The 21,971-nt window shown below is 44.8% G+C and overlaps 1 protein-coding gene across 5 annotated transcripts in view; it reads right to left on the reverse strand.

Moving 5' to 3' along the window:
- Window positions 1-21,971, reverse strand: part of MOB3B (MOB kinase activator 3B) — a 94,482-nt gene that overhangs the window by 39,154 nt on the left and 33,357 nt on the right. For 3 of the 5 annotated variants that reach the window (XM_083594102.1, XM_083594104.1, XM_083594103.1), the window contains exon 2: window positions 7,286-7,854. In XM_083594102.1, coding sequence (XP_083450228.1) covers window positions 7,286-7,703 — 418 coding nt within the window. In that variant the 5' untranslated portion in view covers window positions 7,704-7,854. The remainder of the gene's footprint in view (window positions 1-7,285; window positions 7,855-21,971) is intronic. The other 2 variants (XM_083594105.1, XM_083594106.1) reach the window with 1 other exon arrangement.

Raw genomic sequence — 21,971 nt, forward strand, 5'->3', positions numbered from 1 at the left:
ACACACACACACACACACATTGTTATGTGAAGGAAAGCGGCTTCTTGTCTCTCAATTAATTCAGTTAGGGTGGTAAGCAGGCTCAAACTTTCCAAAAGGAATTTTTTAATTGGCTCCAGTTCTTTACTTATCTGACACACATCTATCTTTTCAGTTTAGCAAAGTAAAATTTGGTCCACTAAATCCAGACAGCTCACGTGAGGCTGCTGGGGGAAGTTAACTGTAATTAGACATAATGATTAAATAGTGTTGTGACATCTGGCCTTAAATACTCTGGCTTGTTTCATATAACAGAAACAGGGGGTTCAGGAGGATAGAATGAGAGCATATAGCTTCTTGTTCCAAGACAGGAAATATGGAACTTGGATACAATGAGAGGGAGATAGGAGGTGTTCTCTTGATTCTTCGGAACAGGCTCCTCGCAATATAAGGCGCTGACAGAAACTGCTTCAGGGACAAGACAACGCAGCCTGGCATTGTTAGCTATCAAAATGCACAAAGGATTCAGTGTTGATTGGTGAGCCCAAAGACAGCGTGCGGGTTGAACTGTCATGAATACCATCCTTGATCAAGGGAACAAGAGGAGTCAAACAGCTGTAAGGAATGTCCAATAAAAACAGACTCCTCCTCCCACCAGCAGAATATGGTGTGGGAATGTCCAGGGAGGCAGGAGAGGATATATTGTTTATTAAGATCCTTCCTAACTTGCGCTAGCAAGTTCTGGAACTTAGCAGAGTTTTGCATTCCCCTTTTAAATGCACAGTGGGTAGATGGTTGCAGGCTTGCTTAAGCCTCTCAATATTAGGTTCCTGGTAAGTTCCCATATATCCCTCTTAAAAGAATAGACACGCCACAATCTTGTATAAAGTATATAAAGGTAATTTACTCACATTCTGTTCACAGTTGGATCGCAGAAGGCAGACTTAGTTACAAAGTATATACATGTGGATCACGGGGCACTGCTGAGATTTTAAAGCCCAAAGTCCACCACTGCTGAAATTGCAACTTTATTATGAGTGTTCCCGTTAGTTCAGGGTTCGGGAACCGCAGGCTGAGGAGCTAAATCCAGCCTTCCGGACCTCTACGTCTGGTTCTAGGGAGGCCAAACATCCTCCCCGGCCACACCATCTTTTCAACAGCCACACCTCATTGCCCTTGCCTCATACCTTCCTGTTTTGGCCTGGCCTGAAATGTGTCCTGGATTCAGTGGAGGATAAAGAGCTGGGAATGTTCACAGAAAGTACCCTTCTGGTGCTGTGGTCTAAACCACTGAGCCTCTTGGGCTTGCCGATCAGAAGGTTGGCGGTTCGAATCCCCGCGACGGGGTGAGCTCCCATTGCTCTGTCCCAGCTCCTGCCAACCTAGCAGTTCGAAAGCAGGCCAGTGCAAGTAGATAAATAGGTACCACTGTGGCAGGAAGGTAAACGGCATTTCTGTGCGCTCTGGTTTCCGTCCCAGTGTCCCGTTGCACCAGAAGCGGTTTAGTCCTGCTGGCCACATGACCCGGAAAGCTGTCTGCGGACAAACACTGGCTCCCTTGGCCTGAAAGCGAGATGAGCACCACAACCCCATAGTCAAGTTTGACTGGACTTAACCATCCAGGGGTCCTTTACCTTTACCTTTTTACCTACCCTTCTGCACAAGAAGCCCACTTCCATGGCATCAACTCCAGCCAAGGGAGGGGAGGGAGGAAGAAAGATAGGCCCTCTTTGTCCTTGCCTCCAGATATTTAGTTCCTGGGGCAACATATTGCTCCTAGTCCACATAACAAAGGAGGTACTTAATAGACCTGGCTGTTTACCTAATGGAAGAAAATGGTTTGGCCATTTTAACTGTCTTCTTTTCCAGGTTCCAACTTTATAGGGGTAATCCCCAAGATCACCCAATCCCATAATACTATCCATCATAAGGCACAGAAGAATGAGAAGGGGGGCAGCTATTTGTCCAAGCAGGCTTGGGCTTTCCCTGAAATTGTTTCCCACCCCTTTGCAACAGACTCTTTAACCAAAGCCCTACTTAACTGCGTTTCTTGAAATCCTCCTCTAAATACCGTGCATGGATGCATGCAAAATTAAAGAGGGTGGCTTTAATAAGATTAACCCAGAAAACATCTACGGCTTCTGTGAATTCCTCGCCGACTTTCCTTCTGCAAAGTCCATTCGCTAATGGAGCACAAATCCAGCAAACAAATACACACACGTGCTTCCCCAAAAGAATCGAATTAGGGGGTGCTGCATTGAAACACCACGCAGCATCAAATTGCAATTCACTGTTAACAACTAGGCACCCAGCCACACAACTAGATTCTTAAAAGTTACCACGTTGACCCATTTGTGATACACAGTCTGGGGAAGTCCTTGCCTCTCACACCATCCGCTGCAACGGGGGTGGGGGAAGTCCCTTTCCAGAGACAAAGGAGCTGCCACATCCATGAAAAGAGGAACAGGGACAGGTCACCTGCTTTGCATACAGAAGGTCCCAGCATCAAATCTCCAGCATCACCAGGTAGGAGAAACTCCTGCCTGGACAGCTCCTGCCATTCCGTGTAGGGAACACTAGATGGAACTACAGTGGTACCTCGGTTTAAGAAACTTAATCTGTTCCGGAAATCCAGCTCTCAAACCAAAACCGTTCTAAAACCGAGGCGCACTTTCTCTAATGAGGCCTCCCGCCGCCAGTGCCCTTCCAGCGTTCGGCTTCCGTTCTTAGACCGAGGTAAAGTTCTCAAACCGGGACACTATTTCAGGTTTTGCGGAGTTGGTAAACCAAATCGTTCTTAAACCGGACTGTTCTTAAACCGAGGTACCACTGTATCGGTCTGGTTCTTTAGGCCTTGCAAACCCCAACACACGGTTATTGTTTCACCCTCCAAATTGCAGGCTGAAAAGAGCACCGCTGGGTGGGCTTTGCAAGGTGTGGGGAGACTTGGAAACCCACCAGAGGTTCAAAAAGGACTCCTGCTGTTTTCTCATGCCCCACTGGGCAAGGCTCGCCACAGGGGCAGGTTTAACCCTCACACGCCACTCCCGATAGTCATTCCTCATTAATACCTTTTTGAAGCGTTAGAAACTCAAGATATACAGTAAGTTAGGCACCACCGTGGCTCCTCAAACCAAGGGTGCAGTTGCCAAAATGGAATGTCTCGTTGCCGCATTGGCCACAAGGTCCCCATCCCTGATTGATGAGGCACATTTGGTAACAACTTGTCCATTTTATAATTCCCAAGGCCAACGGCCCACAGAGAACTTTACGGCCACTTCCTTGGTATAAGACTTTGAGGACCAATTTGGCAGATTCTGCCGCCTCATCACCCTGGCTGCAACTACTATGGGATCCGAAAGGACGCCATTCCAGGTTATGGGTCAGATATTTCCATGCCAAGCCCTCTCCTTCCTAAAAAAAAAGGTATACCCTTCCGAGGATACAAGAGGGGCACCATTCCTGTCAACGCCTTCCTGGTCATCCCCGCATTGAGCTCAGTGAAATCAGGAATTACAGTGGTACCTGGGTTTAAGAACAGCCCTGTTTACAAACGATTCAGTTTACGAACTCCGCAAAACTGGAAGTAGTGTCCCAGTTTGCGAATTTTACCTTGGTCTAAGAACAGAAGCTGAACGGTGGAAGGGCACTGGCGGTGGGAGGCCTCATTAGGGAAAGTGCGCCTCAGTTTAAGAATGGTTTCTGTTGTGACGTGGGGTTTGTGATTTCAGCTCTCTTGACATAATACGCTGGAGACAGTTCTGTAGTAACGCTTCTTTATTACAGCAAACAAGACTGAGAACTGAGGAGGGGAGAGCTACATTTATAGGGACAGGGAACTAGCTAGAAAGGATACATTTTGGAGGGAACAATATCAGGCAATCACAGTCCTGCCTTTTGGAGGAAACCAATAAGACAGAGGATCCAAATACAGCAGCTTAAATGAACCAATAGTAGCTGTACCCTCTGGAACCAAAAGGCAGTTACTTTACCCTAATGCAAATACAGACAACAATAATACAGATATAAAATCCTTTGACTCAATACACAACAGTTTCGGTTTAAGAACGGACTCCCGGAACGGATTAAGTTCGTAAACCGAGGTACCACTGTAAGTCCATTATCTGAAAGTCTCACCAGCCTCTATCTCTTTGCACTTGCAACAGCAGGGCTGTGCTTGTGAAAGGAACACGGCAGTATTCTCCTGCAAGATAAACACGAGTTTCATTTACCCAAAGAAAGAAATGATTAACAAGTGACTTGATCACTTCTGGGAAATGATTTATAATGAGTTAGGGGTGAGGGGAATGATTGGAGGTAGTTTTTGTGAAAAAAACCAGTAGCTTTTCTTTTAGGTAAAATTGGTGGAGAAGTACCTAGTGAACAGTGGGGAAAAAACTATTTATGTATGTATGGGGAAAAGGAGGAATTTGAGAAGGAAGTGCTGAAAAGGTTTTCACCAAATCCAATAAAACTTGTTTCAGTTTAGATTTTTTTAAAAAACCAAGATGGGGAAAAGGAGTGTTCTTTGCGATTTTGCAAAATATACTCATTAACTGAGGTACTACCTGATGCTCACTTAACTTCCTAGTTTTCAAATGACGGAAGGTGTTTACAGGTATTTCTGAGCACTTGGGAGTCAAAAGAAAGTAATTCAAAGCAGCTGCTGTTGAGATGTTTCATTCCGAATCTGCTCAGCAGAGCCAGACAGAGGATGATGACAGGTTGGTGTCCTGTCCCCCCAAAAAACATAAATCCTGGCTAGGCCCATGCTACAGATGTGTCTTTTAAAATAGTGGCACTCTTGTTCCTGCTTGCCCAAGGCTGATGCAGGAACTCCTTCCCCTAGCTATTACTGCTGCCTTCAGAGATGAAACAGACTCGAGGGAAGAGGAAGCTGGCAGGAGATCATGTATTGATTTCTTTGTTCTTGGCTTTTGTCCTGGAACAAGACGGAGCAGGCTGGGAAAGATACAGTTCCTTAAAGCTACTCGTTCTGAAAGGGGCAGCAAGGAATCAATTTCTCACAAAGACACTACAGGGATTTAGGAACAAAACAAAGCAGGCAATTGCTTATGGAGACCGCAAATAATATTCTGGAAAATGTTCCTTCTTGCGTAGAGATATGCACACCTGCTTATCTTGAGCATCTTAAGTATGGCAAATAACTAGGAAATTCACGACAAAATAGTTCAGGCACATATAGAGGAGTTGCTGCTGCCCCTTATAGGCCCACATTGCCCTGTTCGTTAGTCTAAGATGTCCTGGTTGCTGAGAATAAGATGGGGTTTTGTGTAACATCTACTGCTTTCAGAAGCACTGATACATCCATAAGTAGCTCAGATATATTATCTAATCGCCAAATGGCATCTTAAACCCAAGTTACGGTTGCCACAATGGAATGCACAGACGCCTCTTTTTTTGACTGTGGAATTTATCATTATTATTCATATCATTTCTATGCTGCTTTGTATTTTTAAAGAACAAATCTCAAAACAGTTTACAAACACATTAAAACATCAAATAAAACAATCCCAAATAAAAGAAATTCAAGCTTCAAGGAAAATCTTTCAGGTCCTTCTCCAAGTGACAGTTTGCTTTCCCCAGTTGCCAACCTGGCAATCCAGAGATCCACAAATGGTCGCCATTGGACCGGTACCAGTCGCAAAACGCGCCTGGCGCCTGGCTAATTTCTAACAAGGGAGTTTGTTGCCTTTCCCATGAACGCACAACAAAAGAAACAGAGCAATCACTGGGAAACAGAGCTTGCACCTGTCCATCCAAACTAACAGAACGTTTCTGGCATTTCCTTGTAGCTTCTGCTGTCTGCAAGTGTCTCCTAACAAATCCATCCAACAAGCCACAAGGGCATGAACATCCCACCTGTGAGTCGTCCTTCTCCCAAACACACTATAACATATTTCTGATAAATCAGTAAGGTTACTCTTCACTTTGCCAGGTTACATAGACATTAGTTTAAAATTTGGGCCTGGCAGATTTCTAACACTGCCTTTCAGCACTATTCCCAGAATGTAACCCCAGAGTAAGTTGAGGGTCACCTGTATATCCATGTAAATCTCAAAACTAAACTTTAAAAGTACATACAAAGGAAGGGTAGCTTGGTCCATAAAACTCCAAAATCCACAGTTGGGACAATGCTTATACAGTTGTACCTTGGTTTTCAAACAGCTTAGTTCTCAAATGTTTTTGACTCCCAAAAGCAGCAAACCCGGAAGTGACTGTTCCGGTTTGCGAACTATTTTTGGAACCTGAACATCCGACAGGGCTTCCATGGCTTCTGATTGGCTGCAGAAGCTTCCTGCAGCCAATCTGAAGCCGTGCTTTGGTTTCTGAACCTTTTGGAAGTCGAAGGGACTTCCAGAACGGATTCTGTTCGACTTCCAAGGTACAACTGTATTGAGACAAATCAAAATGTCTCCCAAAGCATGGCAAACATTCAAGTTCTCCATACCTTTTTATCAACCAAGTGTCACGGGCGATCGAAGTCCTGGCAGGGGATGTCAGGACCGGGGGCAAGATGGCGGGGTGGGGGCAGGAACGGGGGTGCAGAAGCCAAGAGACAAGAAGCCAAGGGTCCGAGGGTCATGAAGCAAGGAGGCATGAAGTCAGGGGTCCAAGGATCAAGGAGCCGAAGTTCAAGGATCAGGAAGCAAGAAGCCCAAGGCAGGAAGTGTGTTGCTGTGGCCAAGAGCTGAAGCGAAATGGTGACCTTATACCCCTTCCCAGCTCTTGCCACCAGGTGCTGTGAGTTACTTATCTGCCTCACCTGTGCGGCCGTGCCTTGCCTCTTGAGAACAAACTTAGGAAGGCCCCAGTCCTGCAAAGTCCTATTGGTCACAGGGCCTGGCTCCTGCACACACACCTGACACCAAGACCTTACACCAGCTTTTTGGAACCCTGCAGACCACTGTGACAGGACTTCTGGCAACCCATCTGTCGCTCATGTGGTGTCACAGTGACATCACATGACCAACAGGTGTGTCCCCCCCAAAAAAACCATCAAAATCCCTCACATACCTCTCCTTCGAAGCCGGCTTTCCATGCTTTTTTAGGCCTTGCAAACCCCACCTCACGGTTTTTGTTCCAACCTCCGACTGAAAAGAGCACCGCTGGGTGGGCTTTGCAAGGTGTGGGGAGACTTGGAAACCCAACGGAGATTCAAATAAGGGATGTGCGAGGGATTTTGAAGAGTAGGCCGCTGGTTGAGCCAAACACCATATCCGACAAGTCTTAAGAGGAACCTGTTGTGCGGCATACAATTCTTAAGACACAAGTGTAAACTTACCTACACTAGTAGGGAATATGTCCTCGTTGTTGATTTGCACCTCAATCCAGTCCATCAAAAGATTCATATACTGGGGTGCCGGCAATGCCGTAGGTTTCTTATACTTCAGATCGTCCTGCCACCGATATTCATATTTTGGGCCCCCCGACATCACAGGGCAGGTCCTCTCCGTACAGAACTCACAGATAGTTCCATAGATCAAGTTGATCCTGTTGAAAAAGTCCACCACGTGAACTGCTACCCAGTCATTTAGATCTTCTCCACCAGGCAGCTGGACAGCTGCTTTCAGGTCCACCCCCGAGTTCAGCGAGGCCTGCGCTCGTTTGTGGAGCTCAAACCTCTGGGTCCCGGGTTCAAATTTCCGTTTGGGGCGGAACGTCTTGTCCTTGTTAAAAACTTGTTTGAGTGCAATGGACATGTCTTATAGTCTTCAAGTTTCCTTATAGCAAGCAATCAGGCACTAGAATACCCTGGTATATCCAAGGTAAAAGTGGTCTTCAACAGCGGCAGGAGGTCCTTTGGTCCACTAGCTCTTCCTGCTGAAAGTTCTCCTGGGAGACTTCATGGTCCTGAAAGTTCAGAGACAAAACGTGAATGAATAAAATCTGCAAGTTGGTGGTAAATTTGGCACCCACTCATTTGATTCTGTTTGCTTTTACCTTTACCTGCAAGTCTACCGGGGTAAAAGTGTTGTTACTTAATAGGTGTATGCAGAGTTACACCCATATCAAGAAGCCACTTCAGATAGCCAGACAAGCTTCAGTCTCTTCTCCCCATCCCCCTTTCAATTAAACTGAGCTCTACTTGAGGGCTGCCGGTACTTTCGTCCCATATATGCTACCTCACTGCATCCCAAGGATGCCAAAAGGTAACTTGCATATCAACAGTACAATCAGGGTGGATTTGATTTAAATCAAATCGATTTAAATCACGAGTCAGCAAGACTTGATTTAAATCATTAGTTAGTAAGACTTGATTTAATTTTTATTTTTTTTTTAAAGAAAGACTCATTCTTGCTGGTTTACGACCAGAGGACAGTTTCATTTTTGGAATAATAATAAATTATCAGAGTAGTTTTTACAGTTATATCAAAAACTACTGATTTGGTTATACTATTAGAAATAAATAAGACAGATAATTATGAAATGATTGTGAGGTTTAATAAGTTAACTGTTTATATTTGGACAACTTTTCCACTGTACGTTATTGGAAGGAGAAAAATAATCATTTCCTTAATAACAATTTATTTAACTAAAGCAATAACATTATAGCATATGTATCCATGTTTGTTAACTGATGTGGTTAAACGTTTGTTTGTTTTTTAAAAAACTTAGACTGAGTTTTAGCACACATGAAAAACTTAAAAACAAATCCTTATGTCCTGTTGAATAGCCTTTGGACTATAATGTAACTTAAATAGAAAACTATCTTTAGAACGATTTTTCCTCCAAAAGCATTTTATTTTAAAAATCCGATTTAAATAAAAAAAATCCGATTAAAAAAAACCACATTGATTTTTATCCACCCTGAGTACAATTAAGAAATGGAGAGACAAGAGGCTGACTCTGTTATACTGCCTGTTTACAGACTGGAAAACAGCTATAAAGATAAGGACAATAAAAATAAGCCAGAAATTACAGTGTCTCCCTTTTCCAATGCATCCTGACACATTAAACACAGTAAGGACTGCTAATCAGTATCTCATTATGTCACAGGAATGGCCCCGTAGTGACCGCTAGCCTATCAACTGCCACCAACGTTAACATTTCGTTTTCATTTCAGGTGGTGGTGCAAGAGAGGCGTCTTTGCAACATCAGAGCCTTGCACATATAGCAATTTTGGTTGTGATGCAGGTATGATTTGGAGATTTCACCCACAGCAACAGGGGATGGTCTGCTGAGGAGTGTCAACAGCACTCAAAGTGAGAAACTGGAAAATAGCAGCAGCCGGTTTCATTCAACTTCCTGGCTTGTCCACTCACTGCTTCCTAGTTTGTGATTTGCCTAGACTTAAAGACTTCCAAAAAAGGGACGTGGGTGGCGCTGTGGGTTAAACCACAGAGCCTAGGACTTGCCGATCAGAAGGTCAGCGGTTCGAATCCCCGTGACGGGGTGAGCTCCCATTGCTCGGTCCCTGCTCCTGCCAACCTAACAGTTCAAAAGCACGTCAAAGTGCAAGTAGATAAATAGGTACCACTCTGGCAGGAAAGTAAACGGCGTTTCCGTGCACTGCTCTGGTTCACCAGAAGTGGCTTAGTCCTGCTGGCCACATGACCCGGAAGCTGTACGCCGGCTCCCTCGGCCAATAAAGTGAGATGAGTGCCGCAACCCCAGAGTCGGTCATGACTGGACCTAATGGTCAGGGGTCCCTTTACCTTTACCTAAAGACTTACAACATGTTCCATGTTCTCTTCTAAATCAGTTCGTGTGGCAAGGCTGTTGGGCCACTGCTCTGCATAAACTCAAAGTACATATTCAACACTACAACGATGTGTTTTAGGGGAAAGCTGTATTTTGATAAAAAGGTTCCCTACTGTTATTCATCTTGTCACCCAAGAAACTCTGATAAACGTCTGAAGACTGGAAAACTGTTGGACTGGAAAGATCTCGACTGCTTTTATCAAAACAACAGCTGTGGAAAAGGCACATGAGAACCATTCAGTTAGAAAACTGCACCCCTCCTCTCTTTCCTCCTTGTGTAGAAAAGTATTTTTAAAAGTCCATGGTCATCTGACTTTCATGGGATTCTGTGGTGAACCAAAGCCTCTGAGATCATTCCCAAGGCTTTCTGTGGTCATCTGCGATCAAGTTTTCAACTCAGGAAGCAACACAGAAACAACGCCTTTCTTCAGAAAATGCCATGAATGCCCCGCTCCGCCATCCTCTGAGCAAACTTGGGGTCTAACAGTTTCCCCTGAGATTGTTCCCCAGATAATTCCTGAAACTTGGGAAACATATTTGGCTGCAAGCTAAAGTCTGCAATCAATTAATGTAATGAGAGAGGAGAAAGGGAATATAACGAAGGGCATTTGACTGGGTTTTTGTGTGTGCCAACATCACCAAAACCACAGGGTCAAAACAGTTTCACCAGCTCCTCGCCAAGGAAAATGGTGCCACAGATTTTATGGTCCCTTACTAGGATCCTGAGAGCTGAGAGCTGGACCATAAAGAAGGCTGATTGCTGAAGAATTGATGCTTTTGAATTATGGGGCTGGAGGAGACTCTTGAGAGCCCCATGGACTGCAAGAAGATCCAACCTCTCCATTCTAAAGGAAATCAGCCCTGAGTGCTCACTGGAAGGACAGATCCTGAAGCTAAGGCTCCAATACTTTGGCCACCTCACGAGAAGAGAAGACTCCCTGGAAAAGACCCTGATGTTGGGAAAGATGGAGGGCACAAGGAGAAGGGGACGACAGAGGACGAGATGAGTGGATAGTGTCCTCGAAGCCACCAGCATGAGTTTGACCAAACTGCGGGAGGCAGTGGAAGACAGGAGTGCCTGGCATGCTCTGGTCCATGGGGTCAAGAAGAGTTGGACACGACTAAACGACTAACAACAACAACTAGGATCCTTTGCAACTGCTTCCAACTATCTCAGTGCAGTCAGGAAAAGTTGTGGGGTTTGCATGTTCCCGCCTCTCTAAGATGCCAAGAATTCTTGCATTGCTCCAGCACAAACACTGCTCCTGATCTATGCAGAACCTTACTGCCAGCCTACAGGACCTAATGATGTTGGTATCAGTCACCTCTTCCTTCTTTGCATACCAGCTTTGTTTCAATGTCTCTCAGATGGTGGCCAAGGTCTGCACCAAGTCCATGTCTGAGGTTCAACGGAGTGGTCCTCTGACAGCCCAGCTTCTTCCCTATCTGGACAGGGATAGCCTAGCCATTGTTGTCTATGTTCTGGTAACCTATAGGTTAGATTACCGCAGTGTGTTGTATGTGGAGCTGCCTCTGAAGATGATTCGGACACTTAAGTTGCTGCAGAATTCAGTGGCCAGGTTGCTCACCAGGGCAAGGCAGTTTGAGCATATAACGCCAATCCTGGCTCGACTGCACTGGCTGCCAATTAGTTTTGGGGCCCAGTACAAAAGTGCTGCTTCTGACCTGTAAACCCTTAAACAGCTCAGGACCGCAATGCCTCAAGGCCTGCCTCTCCACATATGAACCTACCCAGGCCCTGAAATCTGAGGTCCTTCTTCGTGCGTCTACTCCATGAAAGGTCTGGAGGGTGGCAACACAAGAACGGGGCCTTTTCTGTGGTGGCTCCCCGTTTGTGGAATGCTCTCCCTAGGGAAGTCCGCCTGGTGCCTTCATTATATAGCTTAAGGCGCTAGGTGGAAATGTTTCTCTGCAACCATGCCTTGGGCTGATTAGCATCCTATTTGAATGCGTTTGGCTGATTTAACATCCATTTGAATGTGTTTGTGTTCTTGTTTTTATTATGTACAGTGGTACCTTGGTTTAAGAACTTAATCCATTCTGGAAGTCCGTTCTTAAACCAAAGCATTCTTAAACCAAGGCGCGCTTCCCCATAGCAGCGAGGGACTCAATTTACAAATGGAACACACTCAACAGGAAGCGAACCATGTTCTTAAACCAAGGCAAAGTTCACAAACCAAAACACCTACTTCCAGGTTTGCAGCGTTCTTAATCCAAGTTGTTCGTAAACTAAGCTGTTCTTAAAGCAAGGCACCACTGTAACCTTTCCTCTACCATCACTGGAGATTCAGAAGCACGTAGTGAACATGCTAGAGAGGGACAGGAGCAACAATTATGCCAAGCTGCAGACCGTAAAACAATATATGCCATTATTAAAAAAAAACCATGTACGACCTGGCACCTCCTTCCTCCAGCAATAGAAGGCAGCTATTGTGGTGGCACGTGTATTGCTTGGCGAACGAGCTTGTCAGTTTCGAGAGGGATAAATTAAGACCTTTTATGCTAGACGTTTAAGCCTCGTTCAATCTTCCATTAGGAGGGGCAGAACAGATGAGACATTCAAGGATTCAGCCAACAACAGCCCCCACCCCTTGACAGATAAGAATTTCTTGCCAAAGTAATGTTTGCTTCTTAACCCTTTGTTCGTAGCCCAGTTTGCCTCCCATTTAAAACCAGATGAGGTAGAAGGTTTCTCCTTGCTTTGAAGTTTCGGAAAATGCAGATGGAAGGCAGCGCAATGGCATAGACAACATATACAGTGGTACCTCAGGTTACCTACGCTTCAGATTACATACGCTTCAGGTTACATACGCTTCAGGTTACAGACTCCGCTAACCCAGAAATAGTACCTCGGGTTAAGAACTTTGCTTCAGGATAAGAACAGAAATCGTGCTCTGGCAGCGCGGCGGCAGCGGGAGGCCCCATTAGCTAAAGTGGTGCTTCAGGTTAAGAACAGTTTCAGGTTAAGTACAGACCTCTGGAACGAATTAAGTACCGAGGTACCACTGTAATAAGAACTGCAAAGCTGACCAGAATATATAAAACGAGAAGATCCATGCACATCTCCAAAGTGAAGATCAACCCATGTTGAGAAAACTCACTCTTAGCAAACATTTACTGTACCCTGCCAATTATTTATTAAAGATAAAGGAGAAGGTGTGCTTTTTTTAATCCGTCTGCTCAATGGCAATTCGATCTCCACTAGTTTAAATAGACAGATATTTGAAATGTTCCATTCACTGGCACTGAGGCTGAATGCTAAAAAATAAAATACTGGGTAGGAGGCCAGAAACTCTGATTGCTACAAGAACTGAGCCGATTTTACCCAGACATTTAGCAAATCCTAGTTCAGTTTTGGGGGTTTTACAGAGCCAAAAGAGCATTTGTCCATTATAGATAGATCATTTCCGCAATGGATATAAACTGGCAAAGGAGGACAGACCTTGGCTGTTAAATGCAACAGCTTAACCTAACGGAAGTCTGTGATAAGCCACTTCTAAATTCCAAGGGGTCTAGAGAGTATATTGAGGTGGGGCTCAGCAGAACTCACACTCAGTGGTGGCTAGCGACTATTTGGACTAGCAGGACGCAAGGCAAGGAGGCCAACAGTAGAAAGAGCCATAGCCAAGGAGAGGAAGAGCCGGTGCTTTTTTCCTGCTGGAACGTGCCGGAACACAGTTCTGGCACCTGCCTTGTGCCGCCATCTTGTGCCACGCCCCCTGCCTTGAGTGTACGCGCCCCAGAGCATGGTGGGAAGTCTTGACAATGCCAGCACCACAAGACATGGCGAGATAGTCGATGTTGCTAGGCTGCCCATTCACGTAAAAAACAAATAAGGCAAAATTATCACTGCCAGATCAGGCACGGACGCCCAGTGGAGGATGGAAGGGCCTTCTGAGCCAACCCCCAAAAAGGCAACGGGCTGCAGGAAAAACCGACAAGGAAAGTGGGATGGTTTTACCAATCAGAAGCAGCAAGAAGTGGGCATTTGGGCTGGGTAGGGGGCTCCAGAGCCAATAAAGAAAGGAAGCAGCCAGCCAATAGGCAAGTGTGGGCAACACAGCTGTCTCGGAAGGATTGTGCTAACTGTGTTACTCAAACTATTTGCGACACACTGATCTGAGCGCTTTGTATGACTGAAGGAGGGGGAGAACAGGCCAAGGCAAGGAACAGTATGTGTGCATCTCGCTCCCCGCTAAGGCGCCAAATCTCCCTATAAGATGGTGTAACCCGGCATCTTGGCATGTGATTTTGGTTTCAAGATGGCGTCGGTGTCTGGGTTGGCGACTTGAGGCGGTGAGTTCTGGCACTTTCCCCCCTAGAAAAACAACCGATTTTAATTTTGCCACCACTGCCCTCCCTATTGAGTTCAACCATAGGCACCCACTGTGCCTAAAGAGGAAGCTGACAGCCAGCTTAGAACCCCTGGAGTGGTTGTAAATAAGAAACCAGGTAGGTACAGGGGTTGGTGGAACAACGTCCCATTTCCCCAAATAGAAGAGCCTCTGCTACTTGCAATTCCCACCTGTCTTGGCCAAAGGGCTCCTTTCTGCCTCCTTTTCACACCTCAAAATGTAACTCCGTATCCTGGATTTCGCATAAGGAAGTCTGGATGCTTCCAAAGGACCTTTTTATTGAACATTCATCCTGATTTGTTTGCAGGGAGGTTAGACAGCATTCTGTCACACCATTATCCCACACTTTCCGCTGCATGTTCCTGCCAATTTCCCTATTGGGAAATTGATATTTTGTGTCATGTACTGAAGTTCTCACCCTGGGCCAGCAGGGGGGATACTGTAGATAGTTTTCACTCAGGTCCACATATGCAAATAAGGGATTGAAAGTGACGTTCAGTGATTGGATAGTTACAGAAAATGGTTACTGTTGCGTTCTAGGGGAGCTCTATATAAGCAGGCTGGCTGAACCCTTCAGTTCAGTTCTGTTCTGGCCTGTGAATAAAGAAGAGCTGTTTGAAGAACTGCTGTGTCGTCTGATATGTTCACCAACAACTTAACATTTTGGGGGACTAGATTTGTTGGGCAAAAGCTCCAAATCTGCTCGGATTGCACAACATGGATTTGCTAGCATGCGGTAAAATCCCGCCTCAAAATCATTCTTTTTAAGCTGGTGGTGCTGCAAATCTGCAATATATATATATATATATATATATATATATATATATATATATATACACACACACACACACACACACACACACACACAGCGCTTATTAAATAAACTTTGAGAGAGGAAGTGCAGAAAGCAACGCTCCGCTGGTTCAACGCTTCCTCTGACAGCTTTTGTCAAAGAGAAATGGTATCTCAGAGTTCAAAGGAATCCCTCTTAAGCTTTTACAGCTCGAGTCTGGACTGAGAACAGTGCTGGTTCCCCTGAGGGAGTATCTTAAAATACTTTCTGTCCTCCACGGCAGGGTTACTCTAGAGGGGCTGCGGTGTCATAATTGGCACGAGGTGTTGGCTGCAGTAATCCTGCACTTCACAAAAAAAAAGAGCTTCCCAGCAGTTCCCACGGGGATAGGGTTCGTCTCAAATCCTAGCGACCATTGTTGCAGTGAGAGAATGTTTCTCAAGTGCTGATAGACCCCATGACCTGCAATGTTTGGAAGGAGGGCACAGAAAGAGACTGTGCCATGAATCCAGTCTCCATACAAGTTTGCTCAACGTCCGTTCCCCAACAAAATTCTCCCAAAACCCACTTCGGAGCACTAACCTACAATTTAGTTGTGTACAGGCTTGTCATTTTTGCCGGAGTAACCTACTATTAAGTTGGGAGAAAATAATCTAAATATATCCACTTCCCACAACACGGATGTAAAACACGGCATCAGATTTGGCAGTCCCTAACCCGCCTCGACACAATACCCCCTTTTTTTTTTGGTGAGGTTTCCGGAAGAATCTGACACGATGCAAACTTAATCTGAACAAGCAGGTTTGTAAAAGGAGGTTGTTTGGCATGGGAAAGAGGGCGCAAGGTAGTGCAAGCATAAGTTATACCTTAACAGTATGGGACGCGGGTGGCACTGTGGGTTAAACCACAGAGCCTAGGACTTGCCGATCAGAAGGTCAGCGGTTCAAATCCCCGCGACAGGGTGAGCTCCCATTGCTCGGTCCCTGCTCCTGCCAACCTAGCAGTTCGAAAGCACGACATAGTACAAGTAGATAAATAGGTACCGCTCCGGCAGGAAGGTAAATGGCATTTCCGTGCGCTGCTCTGGTTCACCAGAAGTGGCTTAGTCACGCTGGCCACATGACCCGGAAGCTGGATGCTGGCTCCCTCAGCCAATAAAGCGAGATGAGCACCGCAACCCCAGAGTCGGCCACGACTGGACCTAATGGTCAGGGGTCCCTTTACCTTTAACAGTATTATTGAAAAGAAATACTTTCTCTTCAACTGTCTGTTATGGTTATAGTTATCAAGCCAGAACCAGAATAGCCAGGATGGGCCCCAAGATGCTCTCCTTCCTGCTACAAATCCATATGCAGAAGCCAAATGGCAAATGACTCTTCCTTCAGCGCTGGGAACAGTACAAATGTCCTCAGATGCCCCTGATAGAAGCAGCGAGGTCAGTACAGAGATGCAGGACAAGAACTGCGACACAAACAGCTCCGTTCTCCAGCAGACAGGTTTATTCAGGGAACTGAGGAGGAGCAACTGGTTTGCGGGCAGTTGCTTCACCCTGCCTAAAGATAGGGCCGGCACTGAGAACAACCTCCAAAATGTTACTCAGCATGGCTGAGCAACATTTACCTTTGCCAATTAAAAAACAGCCCTCATCAATTAACTACCTTTTTACTCTACCAACCAAAGCCATCTATTCTGAGCTTCTAATAAATTTATTACAGTCATTCAAGGCGCCATGCTTTGTGAAACCTGGATTTCACCAGCATGGTAATATAATTGCTTAGCCTTGGTAATTTGGCATTCCAACATGGAGCTGGGTTACTTTCGGTTGCTTGCCTTCCCAGATGCTACATCTGTGCGTTTAGAATCACAGACTCTTAAATCTGTATAATGAAATAGTGTAGTCCGCTCAAATACAGATTAATTAAAAAAAGAAAGAAAAGCCCATTCAAGTTCCAATAACCCCCCCTAAAGAAACCCACAATCAAAGAAACCTCTACAACAAAACAGACTTAGAATACCTGATCTCACACAAACCAGTTCCTTTCATCGTTGTTTATCACCACATTCCAGAGTACGTGACTAATAACTTAGAGGATGATTCAGTTATATAGCTTATTTATCAGCCGCATCCTCCTTTTTATCCTCTGCAATCAGCACTTGGCCAGATCTACTCAATTTGTGTCTGGATTAGTCCATACCTCCTTTTTCTTTTAACACATGCAAATCACACGATCCTCCATGGCTCTCCGACTCACTCAATCACGTCGCTTGGCGCTTATGCTGTTCCCCAACTCCCACACATCCATGTGCAAGACTCCACGCTGGGACTCCTCACACAGGGGCAGGTAGCGTATTTATGACAGCATGGGGAAAAAATTCCCAGAAGTGGCAACCATAAGCTCTCTACCCAAGCAGGCAGCTCTTTTTCCGGTCCTGAAATCGGCACAGTGCTACTCTCAGTTGCAAACTTGCAATGTGCTTCAAATAACACAACTGCCATTAGCCTGTGCATACACAGAGGCAATACAACTGCACGAGACTTAGATCTAGGAAGACTTTCCTAAAACGAGAAATCCGAGAGGTGGAGAGGTTGGAAACAACTATTGGATACCAGGCCCTGAGTCGCACAGATAGGATTTCCTGGTTCTGGGCTGCTGCAGACCTGCATGCCACATCCTTCGATAGGCCCAGAACAGTATCGACAAACGAGCAGGGAGATTTCAACACAAGATCGCTGACAGGTAATAAGTAACCCTACCTGCTTGGTTTTGATCCGCCGCATCCCTCTGCCAGCTTCATCGCACTAATTCTCCTATTAATGGGAAGATGAAATGAAGCAGTTTCACACCACCGGGGCATGAAAAATACCGAAGCAAGCATTCAAGTTGTCATCTTCTTAAACTGTGACATGGGTTTGGTTTACAGAACGCTATCGCATGTCGACACCGATACCAAGCGAGAAGCCTTTGCTAATCCAGGGATAGCAACGCAAGCAACGTAACAGGCTGTATGTAACTATGTAAATTCTTTTTAAACGCGATTCAACAGATTGTATCAAAATATATGGTTCTATAGACCAACTTATTAAATAAACAAAACGTATTATGAGAAATTAAAGTCCAGCAGATTGATCAGGAAATACAATTGTCCTGGAATCCTTGTCTTATTTTCTGCATGTGCCATTCTTCCAAGTTCTTTGTCTGATACCTGCATACAAGGAACGCTAGTATTCTTAAAAGCATCTTCAGTAAAAAAAATTCTGGGGGTACGCATGCCCGTAAACATTTTGTGAATCTTTGCACTTTTGTCCATTTACTGTATTTATTTTTCCCAATTTGAACTATAAAATTGCGGTTTTCTTGAGTATCCCTAAACACTTTTTTTAAGAAAGAAAAAGCACTGGGTATATCAATATATTGTCCAAAACCATTTTGAAGTCCATATCATGATATCAGTTTCATAATTTTTGACTTGGCAGTACATAGTGGTACCTCTGGTTACAAACTTAATTCGTTCCAGAGGTCCGTTCTTAACCCGAAACCGTTCTTAACCTGAGGCGCACTCTCACTAATGGGGTCTCCCGCGGCCACCACGCCGTTATTTCCTTTCTCATCCTGGGGCAAAGTTCGCAATCTGGAGCAACTACTTCCGGGTTAATGGAGTTTGTAACCCAAGGTACCACTGCATTGTGAATCCTCTCTCTCTCTCTCTCTCTCTCTCTCTCGTGTTTGTGTGTGTGAGAGTGAGAGTGAGAGTGAGGGAGCACTGTGCAAAAATCGCAATGTGGGAAAAACCGTGAAGCCAGTCAATGCTTCTACGTAGCTCCATCCGTCTTTCAGACATCGTGATATATCAGCATATTGCAGTGTTTAGCTGGTGATACATTGCAATGTTGAAAACCAGATATTGCCCGATCCTCCACCGTTGATCTCTCCTCACAATGAACAGGCACAGGTGGGCATGTTTTGAGGTCACACTCAGCTCAGGCAGGATGATAATTATTATGCTTCGGCATCTCAAGGGCCAAAGTTTCCCCCATCTCGGCCCTCGAAGATTCCCCACAGCTGAGGTTCAACGTGGAAATAATATTTGCAATGGGCTATTTTATCCACAGGGACGCGGGTGGCGTTGTGGGTTAAACCACAGAGCCTAGGACTCGCCGATCAGGAGGCCGGCGGTTCGAATCCCCACAACGGGGTGAGCTCCCATTGCTCGGTCCCTGCTCCTGCCAACCTAGCAATTTGAAAGCATGTCAAACTGCAAGTAGATAAATAGGTACCGCTCAGGCGGGAAGGTAAACGGTGTTTCCGTGCGCTGCTCTGGTTCACCAGAAGCGGCTTAGTCATGCTGGCCACATGACCCAGAAGCTGTACGCCAGCTCCCTCGGCCAATAAAGTGAGATGAGCGTCGCAACTCCAGAGTCGGCCACGACTGGACCTAATGGTCAGGGGTATTTTATCCACAGGTGGATTTTAAAATGGTTTTTTAAAAAATCCCCAGGGCATGTTAAGGGGCCGTTATCTGAAAGCAGCTTTCGGCAGTTGCGTTCCTCCCCAAACAACTGCCTATTCCTGCTGTTTCTGCACTAATCTAAAAATCCTGGCATGTCTTAAGTGGAAGCTTATCTCGGATCATTAAAAACAGTACATTGTGCAGCAAACTTTAACAAGGATGCCCGGAAGCATGGGTGACACAAAAGACACACACACAACTTGCTTCGTAATCGGAACGGAGGGTTTGTATGCAACAAGAACATTATAAAACAGTGACGAGTTTCTGCGGAGATCAACTCCGTCTGTGAAGAAGCCAAACGCTGCAATCCCATAAAAAGCGCCAGCAGCTTAAGTTCAATAATTAGCTGGAAGCAATTCTAAACTAAGCACTTCCAGTAAAAAGGCTGGGCTCTTCAGCAGCTTCTAAAAAACCAGAACAACCTGGCATTCGTTAAGAAGTCCACATTCTCCAGAATCCAATGCAAGGATTTCATTTGCTTTCCCAAGCCATCTGGAAAAAACACACACCTGACCTTCAAGATTGCTACTTACCATCGGAAATCTGGGGGAACTGGTCTCCAATATTATTATTATTAGTGTTAATTTGAATGTTTTACATTTGTTTTATTGTGCTTTTAAATTTTGTAAGCCATCCTGGGAATTTTATTGAAAGACTGGGTGCAACTCCCTAAAATATAGAACGCCGTTTTTAATAGCATGCGTTACTCTCATTTCATAGCATTTTTAGTGTGTGTGTGTGTTGTTATACTATATATTGGTATAAAAAGCCCCTTTGCACTCCTAAGTAGCCTCTGGAATTTAATATAAAGGAAGTGAATGAAAATGAAACTTCCAAGTCAAATTTCTAGGCCTTTTGGCTCAATAACCGGACTGGAAAAACCTCATCCTTGTCTTGATTAATATTAATATTATTCCACTGTTCCTTACACAGAGCAGTTTACTGGATGACCATGAGTTATACATCAGTGAGGGAGGGAGAAAAACTTTTTTAATAATTTTATTATTTTTATAAATGTTGCTTCTTACTTGCCTTCGCCGAAACTTGATTCAGCCACCATCTCTCCCAGCCTCTCTGATATTGCCAACAAGCCCAGACAGTGGTTAATGGCTGCTGGCACTGTTCCTGCCAACGTCTACATCAACCGCAAGGGGGAAAATGACGCCTGTGGGTACGATTAACGAGGATCATATCTGAATATTGGCATGCTGGTAAACTTGTTGCCAAACGAATTTGCTGCTTCAAATTAGGACGCTGTATTTGGGAGATGTTTTTGTGATGGTGGCCATGCTATTGGGTTATCCTGCGTTCCCTTCTTGTCTCCTCGATAGTCCCAAACAGATTTTGCAACAATTGGGCTAGATCCAGAGGGAAACAGCCATGGCTTTGCAAACGATATTGCGAATAAACGGTGCACATGCAGTCTGCAACAGAGGCCACAGCTATTCAAGGAAACTGAGCCTCTATAAATTAGGCTATCAGTTTGGTGCATCTAAATTTTACTAGCTTGCTTTATGCCGTTAGCCATTTGCTGACCTGGCCATGGTTTGGACAGTTATCTAAAAATCTCCAGTCATCTGCAAGAGGCAGGATGGAAGCCAAGAAGCGGCACTTAATCTCTTGTCTGCAAGAGCATAATAATAAATGTTGTGATTGTGGCATATGGACGTGGAAATAGTGCTCCAAATCCATACAGAAATCCAAATAAAACATTTGTGTGTGTGTGTGTGTGCATGTTTTAAGTGCAGCGCTTATGAAGGCGAACCTGAAAAACGCATGAAATGGCTGCAGGATCCAACTCTTCTCTCGGTTGAAGGGGGTGAAGGGAAGTTGCCAATTAATTTATTCCAAAGGGAATAAATTACACAAGGCAAGGGCACGCAGAGAAGTTTGGATAATGTCCACGTTTTGCAAACAGTACAGAACTTAAATTCTATTGACGCGGAATCTGAGTATCTTTTGTGTTATATATTTATTTACTTAAAGCGCAAGTCATACAAATGAAGACAGTCAAAAGCAGTATTAAGCAGGGCTGGGCAATGTATTGATACATTGTTCAAAATAGGTTTGAAGTCCACCATCATGATAACGGTTTCATAATATCTGACATGGCGATATATCACAAAATCACAATGTGTGCATGTGCTATGTAAAAAATAAATAAATTGTGATGTGGGAAAAACCATGAAGCCAGTCATCGCTTCTCTGGTGATTCCTGCTGCCCCGTCACTCAGTACTATAAAATAACAGTTGTAACAATACGTTAAAGGTAAGTAAAAATGGATCCGTTTTAGACCCCTAAATAGTAAGAGTTGCCAGGACACCACCCCATTCGCTTCTACGTAGTTACATCCTTATTTCAGAAATCGTGATATATTGGTATATTGCGATGTTAGCTGGTGATATATCATGATGCTGAAAACCAGTTTATTGTCCCAGCCCTAGTGCTAAGTATCTTCTACCACCATTTTTGTCCCTGAAAAGGAAAACTTCTTCCCTGGATGAGATGAGAAAACAAACTCCCTATTTTGCATCCTGAGAACTACAATACAAACTTCAAACCTTAGGGGGGTGAAGTTTCATGAGAG

The sequence above is a fragment of the Podarcis filfolensis genome (genome assembly GCF_964270895.1).
Source record: "Podarcis filfolensis genome assembly, chromosome: 17".
Classification (NCBI taxonomy): Eukaryota; Metazoa; Chordata; class Lepidosauria; order Squamata; family Lacertidae; genus Podarcis; species Podarcis filfolensis.